The 14462-nt window shown below is 44.3% G+C and overlaps 1 protein-coding gene across 2 annotated transcripts in view; it reads right to left on the bottom strand.

Moving 5' to 3' along the window:
* Positions 1-398: 398 nt before the first annotated feature.
* TH (tyrosine hydroxylase) overlaps positions 399-14462 on the bottom strand; it is a 568946-nt gene continuing 554882 nt past the window's right edge. Inside the window, exons 13-14 of one of the 2 annotated variants that reach the window (XR_015308512.1) lie at positions 737-1406; positions 400-672 (exon numbers count right to left, since the gene is read on the bottom strand). Coding sequence is in view for 1 of the 2 variants with exons in the window: in XM_086957708.1 (XP_086813834.1) it covers positions 1247-1406 (160 nt within the window). In the remaining variant the exon portion in view is untranslated. Of the gene's footprint in view, positions 1407-14462 lie in introns of both variants that reach the window. The other variant, XM_086957708.1, reaches the window with a different exon arrangement.

The following is a 14462-nucleotide window of genomic DNA, read 5'->3' as shown; positions in this document are numbered from 1 at the left end:
AGGATGGAGAATGACAGTCCCCTAAAATGCACATTCGATGGCTGCATTGACTTCATGAAACTACAGTGCCTGAAAGTGGACACTCCAATACGTGGAGCCATATGTTGGCTAGATCTATGCCAGTCAGGGTGTTCCCTCTCACATCTGTACTTGGGTGTATTGTACCATATAATATGCACGTGATGGGGTTGATACCTTTAGGACCTGTGCTGCATTACTTGCAGTTATAGAGGTACTAGAGTGGATTCCCCAGAAACCCACCTATGGTTAATTCATGCCTTTTGAAACTTTATCGTTGCTCTTTATTGTAGAGATGTTTATTAGTTCAGATCACCTCTGTAGAAATGTAAGAATATTAGTACAATTGGTTGTGCTTGCAAAAAAGACGACTCTAGACATAGGTGTGTGTTTTTTTAATGGTTGACATTGAAGCTGTGGTATTGTAACACATCATTTTATTAAATTCGACACCAGAGAGCTCAAATATGATCACCCTGTCTTCCCAAAATTATTTAGCGTTCCTGAGAAAGAACGTGGGGGCATATTAGCAAGAACCTCGTTAAAATTATCGCCATTTTAGCAGCAGGAAACTGCCGCTAAAACAGCGATAATGGGCTTGCTAATATGCGTTATAGAATTCCAATAGAAGCCCAGGTTAGATGTCCTGCACATCTAACCTGGGCTTCTATTGGAATTCTATAACGCATATTAGCAAGCCCATTATTGCAGTTTTGACGGCAGTTTTCTGCCTTGCTATAACTTTAACACGGTTCTTGCTACAATGCCCCGTGACATTTTACGTTTCTACAATTCTCCAGCTCAGCCAGTGGGCCCTACTGTTCCATTGGTGACTTGAGCTTTTGTGGAGTTTCTGAAACGTTTTGGTTAATTTACACTGGGGAAGCTGTGCTCACCATACATAGATCTGGTACAGTAAAAGTATCAACGCATACACAGGAGGAACTCAGCAGGGAAACATTGCAGCTATGGCTGGGCTCTCAGAACAGAGGGGCTGACACTTTGTAGTCTACGAAAAATATATGCATTCATGATAGGGAAAATGAAGTCACAAAAAACAATAGCTGATCCAGAATAGTATCAAAATGTGACTAGGGCCAATACACCAACATTATTTTTCCACACTGGGGTAGAACTGCTGCAATGCTTTGCCAATGGCAATCCACTGAACTGGACGGTTTGCAGGGAATGATGAAGTGCTCTGTGTTCTTGTCTCACTCTTTGTAAGCTAACTGATCATGTTCAGGGCATCAGTGAGGGACTGTAGTTCTTCCTTCACCTCGTCCAGAGATTGGCGGATCTTGTGCGGGTTATCCAAGACCTCGATGCTGAGGGTGAAAGGGTCATACTTCACACCAAAGGGACGCTTAATGCGTGCTGCATAGCTCCTGCAGAAGGGCGAAAAAGCACCATTGGAAATGTGAGCACGTATGGTATGTAACAATCATTTAATGTTTTCTTAACCCCTCCCATGCTCATGACGGAGCCGCTCTGTCATGAGCATCAGCTGAGCTGTGCTCATGACGGAGCGGTTCCGTCATGGCCCGCTCGGCGCGCCTGTGCGGCGCGAATTTCGCGCCTGCGCTGAGCGTTCCATTGAGCGGGCGCATTCGTGACGGAACCGCTCCATCACGAGCACAGCTCAACCACGGCTCGTGACAGAGCGGCTCCGTCACGGGCATGCGAGCGCCGCTGAACCCCCCCCCGCCCCCTTAGCGCTGCGGCGGAATTCCCGCCGCAGCGAAGGGGTTAAATAAGAAGTTTCCCAGTCCCACCACCACTGATCTTCTTTCTTCGTCCATCACCCATTCGCTCTAGTTATATATGGGGGTGACATTTCTGTAATTTATTCTAGCATACTTACATGAATGTTCAGAAATATTTAACAAAAATATGTGAATGCAAATATGATGTTTAGCTTTATATTTTAGCAAACCTTTAGCTCAAATTGCATCTTGCATTCTTGAGCATGAAAAAGCAATTCGGACATAAAAGAAATAGAGCCAAAAACACAATACTACAAATGACAATCACTCGCTTTCCAGTGATTTGCACTTTTCCTGGGCTCCCATGCTATCATTTTGTGTGAACACAGCATAATTACACAAAAAGCCATAATGGTGTAACTTTGCATAACAAGAGTAATGCAGAATTCCACACATTTTGAAATGTATTCCAATATAGTTGAAATTCTTCCCAGAACCTTGTTGTTTCAGAATATTGTATGCAACAATATCACCCGGTAAAACTTTAAAAGGCAGAATATTTACATACACACATATATATATCTATCTATCCACATAGTCCCATTTTTCTGGCTGATGGGCACCTCTAGGGTGGTGCGTTTTGAGTACGGCAGGACCAAGCCGTTCCAATTATCGCCACAGTTCCCTTGCCAGGGATGTTCTCACCGCACTCGCTGTTCCGTATTTTTATGAAAAGCAATTAATCACCCATTTGTACTTCAAGGGTGTTTAATTCTGAACGCTGCCAACACAGCCCAACGCATTTCAGTCTCACCCAAAGGGTTTCCCTGTGAGCAAGGTCTCAGTGGTACATGTGTGAGTAACTACATATGTGAAAAGCAGTATATGAGAGTGTTAGAGTATATAAATGACTATATGTGAGAGTGAGTGATTGTGATAGTGGCAGTATGGATGAGTGTGTGCTTGTATCAGTGATTGTATAAGAGAGTAAGTATGTGTTGGTATCTGTATGATTAATGTAATATGTGATGTCATCAGCAGTGCATTGTGAGGGCGCAAGTTATAGTTAGGCCAACTAACTATAACGGCTAAATTTCTCTGGTTTTGTATGAGTAAAATGTCCAATTAACTATAACGTCCCTGAAACCTGTGGTTTTTTCAGTGAATTTCAAAGGTTTTTTAAATGCTAATTTCTAACTATAACTCCCTGAAACCTGTTTTTTTCAGTGAATTTCAAAAGTTTTAAAAATACTAATTTCTAACTATAATGTCCCTGAAAACTATGTTTTTTTCAGTGAATTACAATCAAAGGTTTATTAAATGCTAATTTAAAACCAGAACTTCATCCCCCAACCAGTACTCTGCCAGGAGGAACATTTGCAAAGTGGTGAAGAAAAGGGGGCTTGGCCTCCGAAGACCTCTTAGCAACCCCACTGTGTGGGACTTAGTGGAGGTAATAGGAGGACACAAGAGGACCTCATCGCCCCACCAGCAGTCCGCCAAGAGGCACATTTGCAGAGTGGTGTCAAAAGGGGCGTGGCGTCAGACTACCTCTCTGCAATCCAGCTGTGTAGTGCTTACTGGTGGTACCTGGTAGGCTAGTTGACCCCCATGGACCCTCAGTATTCATGGGGACTTAATTCCCCAACTTAGAACGCGCCAGGGGTCACATTTGCAGAGTGGTGCAGGGAGGGGGCGGGGCATTGGGCAAGATGCCAACTTAAAAAAAAAATGTTAAAAGGGGCGCTGTGTGGCCCCCCTTCTTTCAATCTTTTTTGGGCCCTGGGGAGCCCATCTTCCTGGGCCTGTCACATAAAAATAAATAAATAAACGGGAAGGGGGCAGCGCGGCCCCCCCCCCTCCGAGGCCTTTATCTACCCTGGGAACCCCATTCACTGGGGCATTGCCTCTTTTTAAAAAAGTGTTAGTTTTTTTATTCTGGAGAGGGCCATGTGGCCCCCCTTCCCTGGGCCCCTTTTGGCCCGGGAGCTCATCCCCCGGGGTCTGGCCTCCTTGATGGGGACCGTGGGTGGAGCCCCCACAGTCCCAGCCTACTCCCTCCCTCCTGCCGGAGCCTGCATTGCTTTTGGGTAATGAGAGCTGCTAACATGCAGCTCCCTTTGTCCAAAAGCAATTCTGCTTTGCTTCATGAAAGCGAGAGCAGGTTTCCTGCTCTCGCTTCCATGAATCAAAGCAGTGTTTGCTATGGCAGGACAGGAGCTGTGCTCCCAACCTGCCGCAGCAAACAGCAATGCCCTGGGGGTGGGCAGCCTGGGACTTTGAAGGAGCCATCCCTGGGGGGTAGAGATCCCCAGGGCCAAGGAGGGTTCTAGGAGGGGGCCACGTGGCCCCCTCCCAACTGTTTAAAGCCCCAGGGAGGTGGTGGTCCCCGGGGCCCGGGAGTCCATAACGGACCTCCATATTTAAAAAATTAGTGCCCCGGGGTATTGTGAGGGGGCAGGAGTCCCCCCCACACTTTTTTATTTAAATTTCAGCTCCGTTAGGGGGCAGTCCCCGGGGTTTGGGGAGGCCCACAAGGCCCCCGCCCATACTGATTAATGCCCCAGGGAGGTGGTGGTCCCCGGGGCAGCTTGGGGGGCAGGAGCCCAAACACACACTTTTTACAAGCCCCGGGAGGTGGCGGTCCCTGGGGATGATGGGGGCTGCGTGCCCCGCGCACATAATGGATAAAGCCCCGGGGAGGTGGTGCTACCTGGGGCTGCAGGGAACCCCACGAGCCCCGGCTAATTTATTGCACATTGCCCCTGGGACCTGGCCCACCAGGGGTCTTATAGAAAATGAAGCACGGGAGCCAGTGCTTCGTTTTTTTAAATTTTCTCTACCAGATTAGCGCACTCAGTGCGAATTCAGCCGATTTTTTTTTCCTTTTAATTTTTGGATCCTGGGGGTCCTTGTAGGACCCACTGAGCAGGCCTAGGGGGTCAGAGTGTTTGTACCCTGCCCCCTTTTCTTGTCTTTTATCATTTTCTAAACTGTTTTCTTGTGACTCGGTTTTACTGAGTCACAAGATGGCTGCCAACACTTCCTGGTTTGGAGTGTTGGCAGCCAATCAGAATTAAGCTTGTGCTCGCAAATCCTCCTCGGTCACAGATATCGATATTTTTGTTTTAAAATGTCTCAGGAACTACTGAACAGATTTACACCATTTAAAGCAAAGAGTGCACTCTGAAACAACAGCTACCTCTCTGCATATTTGGTGTAATTCGTTCAACAGTTCGGGCTGTATCCGTGACAAAATTTGCTTTGGAAATTGACATTGGGAAAGCATGCTTTAGGACCCCCCTTTTTTCTCAGCCCCCGCTTGACAAATAACCCCAAAACTTTCAAGACAGAAGTTGACTGGAGCGCCCCATTAGTTCTGAAAATTTCGCAAAGATTCGTCAAACGGCGCCAAAGATAATGACAAATCAAAAACGCTTTTTCTATGGAATCTAGGTCCTAACTATAACTACCTACTGGCAACAAAAGATCCAAATTATAGCCACTGCACTCAGGACGAGTGCATCCACTAGCGATGTGGGAAGTCGCCTGCCTACAAGCAATACGTTTTACAAATTGCAGTTCACTCACAGAGTCTTGCAAAGACTTCATTAAAAATAATTATTCCATGCTTTTCGACGTTGTGCCTTTCTCAAATGCCATGCCATTGCTTTTCACATTGTGCACCAATATCATTGGTTAAAATACCATGTCGACCCTTCTCATTGGTCGACCACTAGCCAATGAGAGGACCCAATTACACTATATTCATTGTACAAGCTCTCCTGCCCTTCGACATCGCCACAGACTCCACGGTCTGAATGAATCAAAATGAGAACTCCAATATCCAATAAATCTTCCACCCCGATGGGCTGACTTGGAAACAGGTAACGTGTTGTGTGGGCAGGACTATCTTCTACTAAAGACATTCAAATTCTTGTAGGTCCCCTTCATAGTTTCACTTGAATAGTCCGTGCACCTCTATATGGGGTAGGCCATCCAATGCACTCAAATAACTCCTCGCCTCAGCCGCTGGATGTGAACTCTGGACCCAAACGTAGGTGTTGGTCAATTGGCTTGGCATCCTCAAGTTTGCATAACTCGCAACCTTGTTCCCGGTCAATGCGGCATCCGATCAGCAGCGTTATTTGTGTTATACAGTTATCTTCATTAACAAAAGATCCATTAAAGCTGCTGCACTCAGGACGGGCGCATCCACTAGCGAGGTGGGAACTCGCCTGCATCCAAGCAATATGTTTTACAAAATGCGGAGTACTCACAGAGTCTTGCTAAGATTTTATTAACAGCAATTATTCTGGCATCATGCGTTTCGGCCTTGTGCCTTTCTCAGATGCCATGAAAGTGTTTTTCACTCTGTGCACCAATAACATTGGTTTAAAATACCATGTCCACCATTCATATTGTTCGACCACTGGCCAATGAGAGGACCCAATTGCACCATGTGCATTGTACAAGCTCTCCAGCCTTTCGACATCGCCACAGACTCCACGATCTCAATAAATCTAAATGAGAACTCCAGTGTCCAAAAAATCTTTCACCTGGATGGGCTGACTTGGAAACAGGTAACGTGTCATGCAGGCAGGACTATCTGCTACTAAAGATATTCAAATGTGTGTATGTCCCCTCCATAGTTTGACTTGAATAGTCCTTGCACCTCTATATGGGATAGGACGTAGACCTATTGGTCAATTATGCAATCAATCTGCATTTGTAAAACGCAATTCTGTCACCCCTAGGGGTATCTGGGCATTGTGTTTCTATCAAAGAGCCAAGTATTGAGTCTTTTCTGAAGTCTGCCAGTGAAGGGGGCTGTCCAGAGCTGCAGGGGGAGGTTGTTCCAGGTCTTGAGTGCGATGCAGGAGAAGAAGCAGCTGCTGCTGCAGGTGCGGCGAATGGGGGGATGCGAGGGCGAGTGAAGAGGAGCATAGGTGTCTAGCAGGTTGGTGGAAGTTCAGTCTATGTTTGATGTGGGTAGGTCCTAAGTCATGGAGGGCTTTGTGAGAATGCATGAGGATCTTGAACTCGCGTCTTTTCTAGATGGGGAGCCAGTGGAGGTCTCTCAGGTGGGGGTAATATGGGTTCATTTGGGGAGGTCCAGGATGAGTCTGACTGCGGAGTTCTGTATAGACTGGAGTCTTATAAGGAGCTGGATGGAAAAACTGGCCTAGAGGGTGTTGCCGTAGTCGAGGTGGCTGTTGACAAGGGCCTGAGTGACGGTCTTTCTTGTGTTGGTTGGGATCCATCTGAAGATTCTGTGGAGCATGCGAAGTGTGTGGAAACAGGAGGCCTGTTTCATGGTCAATTGGCTGGCGTGGATAATGCAGAGGTTGCATGCATGGTCGGTCTATGTGGATCTGAGTTTGCAGGTCACCAGCTGTGGTTTTAGTTAGGACGGAGTTTCCATAGGAAAAGTGTTTTTTTTGTTTTGCTAATAACTATGGCACAGTTTGAATCTTCCTTATATTCTCAAACCTAGTTTGCCACTCACTTCAGCTGCTGGCTGGGAAAGTTTAGGGTTGATTCAACAAGCGGGGGCTTAGAAAAAGGGGGTCCCAAAATGCATTTCGAGGGCAATTTCCCATCAGGGTTTTGAACATGACTACAGACTGAATCGCTGAACGGAATTACACTAAAGTTAGCAGAAAGCTACCTTTTGGTCCAGAAAGAGCCCTTTTTAGCTTGAGCCTGTGCAGCATATATACTGCTCTGTGAGACATGTTGTATTCAAGTCTATAGGCAGCACCCAGCACTTTGGTTGGTTGGTTGGCCTGCCTTTGGAAATTCCTTTACTCTGGTTCATTATTAGTGTTCATCTATCCTGCCTTAGGGTGCCTGGTTCCCTCCCATGGGACATCACAGACTGACTCTTTTAGTTGGACATCTCTGGCCATCTGTTGTCACCTCGCTCAGACTACTTCTGTCCCATTATTGCTGCCATTCTTCCTGTTCCTGCTTGTTTTCAAAGAGAGTTTCCTGGCACTGCTTTTTGTTGGACATCTATGACCATCTGTTCACTCCTCAATCGCACCCCCTCCCTCCCGTGATTGTGCTGCTAGTTAGTTTTTATGGCTTGACAGTAAAAAGTGCAAGAAAGTGGCATATTTAAATTCCTGTATATGATAAGTAATATTGATTGTTATCTGAAAGGTTAGAAACTGTGCAGTTTGCCATTTTACAACAGGCTGTGAGTTATTGTTGAGAAATATTATAAATAAATCCACCACTGCCATAACAACAAAGTAATTCATCATTTTGAAATGTCAATGAAGCTAACATGGGCTTGGATTACAAAAAAGAGATGAAAGTTTACAACACAGAGCTAGAAATGCTCTGGCTTTCTTCTGCCTCTGTTGGCATATGCTGCTTGTTGAAGAAAAAGGCATTAAGTGGAATGCGAACTATTGATCGTGAAGCCAGATGTTCAAGCCTGGGGCTGGCCTCCACACCCCCAGTCTACTCTTGCAAAGAGTGCATTGGAACACATGCACAAAGTCAGTTAACACGATCCTTAATACCAGTCTGAGCTGATTTCAATCTTTCTTCAGCACTATTTATAGCGGCTCCTAAGAGCTTTTCAAAATAACAAACGGACACTTCATGCTGTACAAAATACTACAGAAAAACATATGACAGAGCTCTTTATTTTATTAAGGTGGTGCGGGCATATTTATTGCGAAGGTAAAATAAATTGGTGTGGGGATCCCTCTAGGCTTTTAGTCAGTCAAGCAACTGGGTGCACAGCCTGTATGTGCGCACTAAGAGTTGAAAAGTTAATTCTCTCTTGGCTGCAGAGGCGGAGTTGGGCAGGTTAATTGCGAGTGGAAGTCCCTTGGATCAACAAATGTTGGAAATTATGGTGTTAAAGGCTGAAATAGCTGAAAGTATTGCTAATAAAACAGCAGCAAACTACTTGGCAAAGAAAGAACAAGCTTGCGAGTTTAGTGAGAGAGTGGGGCATATTCTTGCCGTCAGAACGAGACAGAAGATTACCGCAGGTGATATTAGGAATATGATAGATGGCTCAGGCAATTTGATTTCTGACCCTGCAGATATAGGAGATGAGTTTTGGAGATATTATTCAGAATTATACGATGTGGAAGCTGAGGTGTGTAGGGATAAAATTAAAGACTATTTAGGAAACATCCAATTTAACGAGTTAGAGGTAGAGGAAAGGGAAAAACTAGACTCTATTATAACCATAGAAGAATTGACATTAGCCCTATCAGATCTTCCGTCATCAAAGGCTGCAGGACCAGATATGATCCCTGTGGAATTCTATAAAACATTTTTTGCGGCCCTCAGGTCGGAGTTACTGGATACGCTTATTCAAGCTCAGAGTGAAGCTTCAATTCCAAACTCATGGGGTGGCACTGAAATCATAGTCATTTTGAAAAAAGGCAAACCTCCCACAGCCCCTGGGTCGTATAGACCTATTGCTCTAATGAATGCGGATGTGAAGTTGTATTCGAAAATCTTGGCAACAAGACTGACTGCTGTTATAGAGAAGTTAGTTTCCCCAGTCCAACATGGGTTCATCCCAGGGAAGGGTACTACGGAACATGTTAGGACAGTGCTTACCTCCTTCGATGCTATGGAGGTTGCGGGCGGCCCTGTTGCAGCTCTATTTCTTGATGCCGAGAAGGCTTTCGACAGGGTCGCCTGGGAGTATTTGTGGGAGGTAATGAGACATTATGGTTTTGGTGAAAGATACATTAGTGCAATTCAGGTTTTATATAAGGCTCCAACGGCTAGAATTAAAATTAATCGGGAACTCACAGCTGCGGTACAGATAAAAAGAGGGACAAGGAAAGGATGTCCGAGTTCCCCACTCCTCTTTGCACTTTATATGGATCCTTACTTACGTTATCTTAATTTTAATCCTAGTATTCCCCCCCTCTGTTCGAATGGGATAGAAATTAATGTGCTGGCGTAAGCAGATGACGTCGCTATAATTACCCCGGATCCATCTACGGCAATTGGAGAAATCGAACAAGAGGCCCTTAAATTTTGCATAATCTCTGGCTATAGGCTTAATAGTGCAAAAACGCAGATCATCAAGAATGCAATGGTATGCTGTAACGATTCACGAGTGGTTTCGGCAGCAGTCTATTTAGGTGTTGAAATCTCGCCTAATTTGGAGACAGTGGTAGAACGGAACATTTCCCCCTTAATGAGAAAAGTAAGCTTAGATTTGGTCAGGATAAACAACCTTAGACTCTCACTGGTGGGCCTAACCAACGTCATCAAAATGCTTATACTCCCTAAGTTTCTTTATTTTTTCCGAACAATACCCCTAATGTTTGAGTCCTCTTGGTTTAATAAGCTTGAGTCAATTTTGAATAAATTTATTTGGTCATATGGGAAGACCAGGCGGGCTTACAAATTTATGACTTTACCGAGGGCAAGGGGGGGTTGGGGGATTCCTGATTTTAGATTATATTATTGGGCTTCGGCTCTTCAATATATACAGGGTCTGATTGGCGCTAGTGGAGCGGATTTGAATGTTAATGCCTTTTCGACCATGATATACTCTATTGTACTGGGCTCTTAAACTGCGAATGCTTTCCTAAACTGCGCTGGTTTTTCATACTATAAACGCACTCGTTTTAAGACAGTTCTAGAAGCGCATAACATCTGGTCAGCTGTAGCAAAAAAATGTGGGTTGGGAAGATACAACAGATACACCAGACTATACAGGAATAAGACCCTCCCACCCTTTTGCTGATGCTACTATGGCAGAATGGGCTAGAAAAGGAATTATAAAAATAGGAGATCTGCTGGGCCCAGATGAAAAGATACTGCAATTTTCCGATTTGATGGCAAAATGTAATATTGCTAGACAGAGCTTCTTTAAGTATCTGCAGATTAGGAGCTTCCTCAACAGGAAAAAAGGAGGCGAGGCTGGATTTGTAAAAAATAATATTCTGGAAGCCATAGAACAAGGTGGGATGTGTTCTATTCGCCGTTTTTATGCTAACTTGGTAGAATTGAAGCAAGATGATATTGAAAAATATGGAAATAAATGGGCTGGGAAATTAGGGATACAGAGCCGATTTTTTTTGGACTTGTTGGAACTAGGATGCTCTGTTTTCTGTTCTGCCTCGCTCCAATCCCAACATTACAAAACTGTATATCAACTCTACCATACACCGGATCGTATTGCGCAGTGGGGTGGTATTACAGGGACTACTTGTCCACGCTGCAGTACTCCGGCAGCGGATAGTATTCATATTTTTGTGTTATGTCCTCAATTAAGAACACTTTTGAAAGGTATCGAAGAATTTATGGTTCCTATACTTGGATTGGATGAGATGTTAACACCAACTGTAATTATGTTAGGGGTTAGGGGATTTGATGGTGAATATTGTGAATTTTTATTTGTAGCAATGGCGTAGTATAGAATGCTGATTGCCAGAGCCTGGCTGGATATACTACCTCCAGTAACTCAACAATGGATTGCCTTGTTATTGGGGACGTTCAATCTAGAAAAAGGCATTTATGCTAGGAAAGGAAAAAGGGCAAGGAGGTTGGGAAGGCAAATATGGGAACCAGTTCATCGATGGAAAGAAAGGCTTAATGAAAGCCATAACTGATTTAACAATCTTTGTTATGTTTTGTAGGTTAAATGGAAGTAAAGGAGATGTATAATGTTATATAGATTTTTTGTTCTTTAGTACTTGTTCAATATATGTATTTATATGTTGTGTATTTTGTGTAGTGCTATATGTGTGCCCATAAAATTTTTTTAATAAAAATATTTTTAAAAAAAAAAGAGTTGAAAATGCAAATTATCAGGTGGTGCAAAAAGGCGAGTGGAGAGTCCTTGGAACCACTCCAAATTGAGTAGACAGGGCTACCAATTATAGAAATGACGGGCTTGCCAATGCACTCAAACAAACAGTGGAGCAATTGTTATGTAACATAAAACGTTCAGTACAAAAACCAAAGTGACAAAAGATTTTTCGGAAACTCCAGTGGAAGAGTAGTTCGTTGGAGTGGTCACCTGCTGGTCACCAGCATGTCTATAGGAAAAAGGCATAAAGGAAATTTCGACATGAATGTCTTCTGGTTGCACTTAGATGTAACAAGGTGTAATGATGTTGATCCACACTAGTGGAAGCGATACGAAATGTGTATAAGACCGCATTCAACGGCCTTTACTGTAATTACACTCCGGCACGATGTATGCTCCATTGTCACCTATTTGTCTGTTTCAGCCCTGAGGATTCGCAATAGCGATGAAACACATGTCGGCTGGCTGTTTGACATATTAAAGGACTCCAACAAACTACTCTTCCACTGGAGTTTCTGAAAAATCTTTTGTCACTTTGGTTTTTGTACTGAACGTTTTATGTTACATAACAATTGCTCCACTGTTTGTTTGAGTGCATTGGCAACCCCTTCAGTAAAATAAATTGGTATTTACAATGCCAATAGCTCCAACTCTAACCAATGCGAGACCTGTGGCATTTCCAATGCTTGTTGTAATTTGGTGTAAGTCCCTACACCAGTTTTGGAGTTATTTAAGAAAGAGGAAATAAAGTTATCTAGGGACGTGAATCCTCAGCGGATCCAACAAATCTCATGCTGAGATCTGAATCGCTGCCAACACTTCAACCAGAAAGTGTTGGCAGCTATTTTGGGACTCGGACTCAGCTGAGTCCCCCAAAATATTTTAAATAAAGAGCAGGGGCAGAGTATGAATACCTTGACCCTCTAGGCATGGTGGTTGGGTCCCACGGGGACCCCACCGGGGCCAAAAGACATTTTTTGTTACATTTTTGTATGGAATCTCAGCAAAAATTTCAAAAAATCAAGTGTGGTCTCCAACTTTGACAGCTTCGGCCAAGCAAGAGCAAACAGTAAGTGTGCTACCAGCAGGCGGGGGCAGGAAAACTGCTTCCTCCCGCAGGGAAATGACTTTCGTTTATTTACCAGCCCGCTGCCAAACAGACAAGAAAACAGATGAAAATATTCCTCCAGCACACAGGGAGCAGCATTTTGGCGGAGCCAGCCGGGACCGCAGGTGCATTAAGCGTCCTTCCACAGACCCAACAGTGCGCACTGAGTGCCCTGGGTGGGGCCATGGTACCCAGCGTTAAGTGGCCAGGCTCCAGAGGATGGGGTCTCCAGGGCCAAATCCGTCCCATGGAGAGGGGCTACGTGGCCCCCCTGCCAATTTACTAATTGGTGGGCCCTGGGGCCCCTGAGCCCACACGGCCTGAATTGGCCCAAGGAGGAGGGCCTGTTGGTCCCCCTTGCCTTGCAGTAATTGTCTGGAACCTGAGAAATGGGGCCCAAGGCCAAAATAGGCCAAAGGGGGGGCGTATCAATTTTACTTGTTTTGCACTTACATTTTGAGAATTTGGCGTTCACATAATAAATAGAAGAATTTGTACAAACTGCCTGGCTGCGGTTGATTCTGTGCTCTGTCACCGTGTCAGGGGTCTAAGAGAAGGACTCTGTGACCCAGTATAGATCAATTAACTAGCCTAATCTTTAGAGGCCTCTACATATACTGTGCATTTAGGTGGCCACACATGAATGTACAACCATGATTTGTGCACGTATTTTGCACTATTGCACAGATGTTTGCTGCTATTTACTGTTTTTATACCACTCGCCTTATGTTTTTTACATACACCAGTGTTGATGTTTTTAAACATTATTTATTTATTTTAATGTTTATATATGAATCTATATTGTATGTATTGGTTGCTCATGGTTACATTCCCTACCATACTCGATTTATATCCAAGACCAGAATTATTTCTATGTCTATTCCCATGTGTCCCACTTGGTTTGTTAACAATTAGCACTGTCACTTTAAATTTGGAGTTCTCCTATGATGCATTGTCATGTGATCAAGGCTCGGACGAGCCGAAACGTTATATCGACGGAATAAGGAATTAAAAAGATTTTGCACAATTACCTGGTCCGTGTCCATTGTGGTTAAGGTGAAGGCGATGCACCAGCCGTCTTAAACTCGGAGTGTTGGATATATGTGGCCGTAGGTTTCACACGGCCATAAAACGGGACCCTCTCCATTCTAAGGACATCACCATTAGTGAAACTAATTCGGGGTTTGACCTGGAAGTGGCTGTTTCCGGAAATGAAAGGTTGCGTTTGACACCCCGAAACCTGCACTGAGCATGCCGTACAAGGAGGAGGATCTGTGGGACCAGAGTTGGAGGACGCGGAGGACCCATAAACAAATCCAGGCTAAATTGTCAGGTACTACAAGGGAGGAGAGACTTGTGTGGAGCAGTGGTCGAAGTGGGGAAAAAAAAGTAGGGGAACTGTGGGCGGAGAATCAGAGGGCTGGAAATACCTGAGCATTGGATCAGTGGGCGGAGTTAGAGGTATGGCCAGGATGCGCAAAACATCCCAATCTTTAGTATTTGTGAGGCATTTCACTGACCAGTTACAGCTTATTATGTTATGTAATTCAACTAATGGATACACATGATTATTTAACGATTAATATGAGCTATTGACATTAGAAACATATTCCACTTTGTGAATTTATTTTAATCACAGAATGTCCCAAAAATGCTTAAAAGGGGAAGCACGAGCCATTTGTTTCCGAGCAATGGAGTTTCTGTCGTCAGCAGTATACACCGAGACAATCAATTTTACATGTGTAAATGACTGTAAAGAAAATGTTACATAAGACAAAGGACTACAAGGTGTAGGAGTCACATGATAACCATACTA

The sequence above is a fragment of the Lissotriton vulgaris genome, chromosome 2_1 (genome assembly GCF_964263255.1).
Source record: "Lissotriton vulgaris chromosome 2_1, aLisVul1.2, whole genome shotgun sequence".
Classification (NCBI taxonomy): domain Eukaryota; kingdom Metazoa; phylum Chordata; class Amphibia; order Caudata; family Salamandridae; genus Lissotriton; species Lissotriton vulgaris.
Note: the sequence above shows the minus strand (reverse complement) of the source record. Positions and strands in the feature narration are given on the sequence as shown.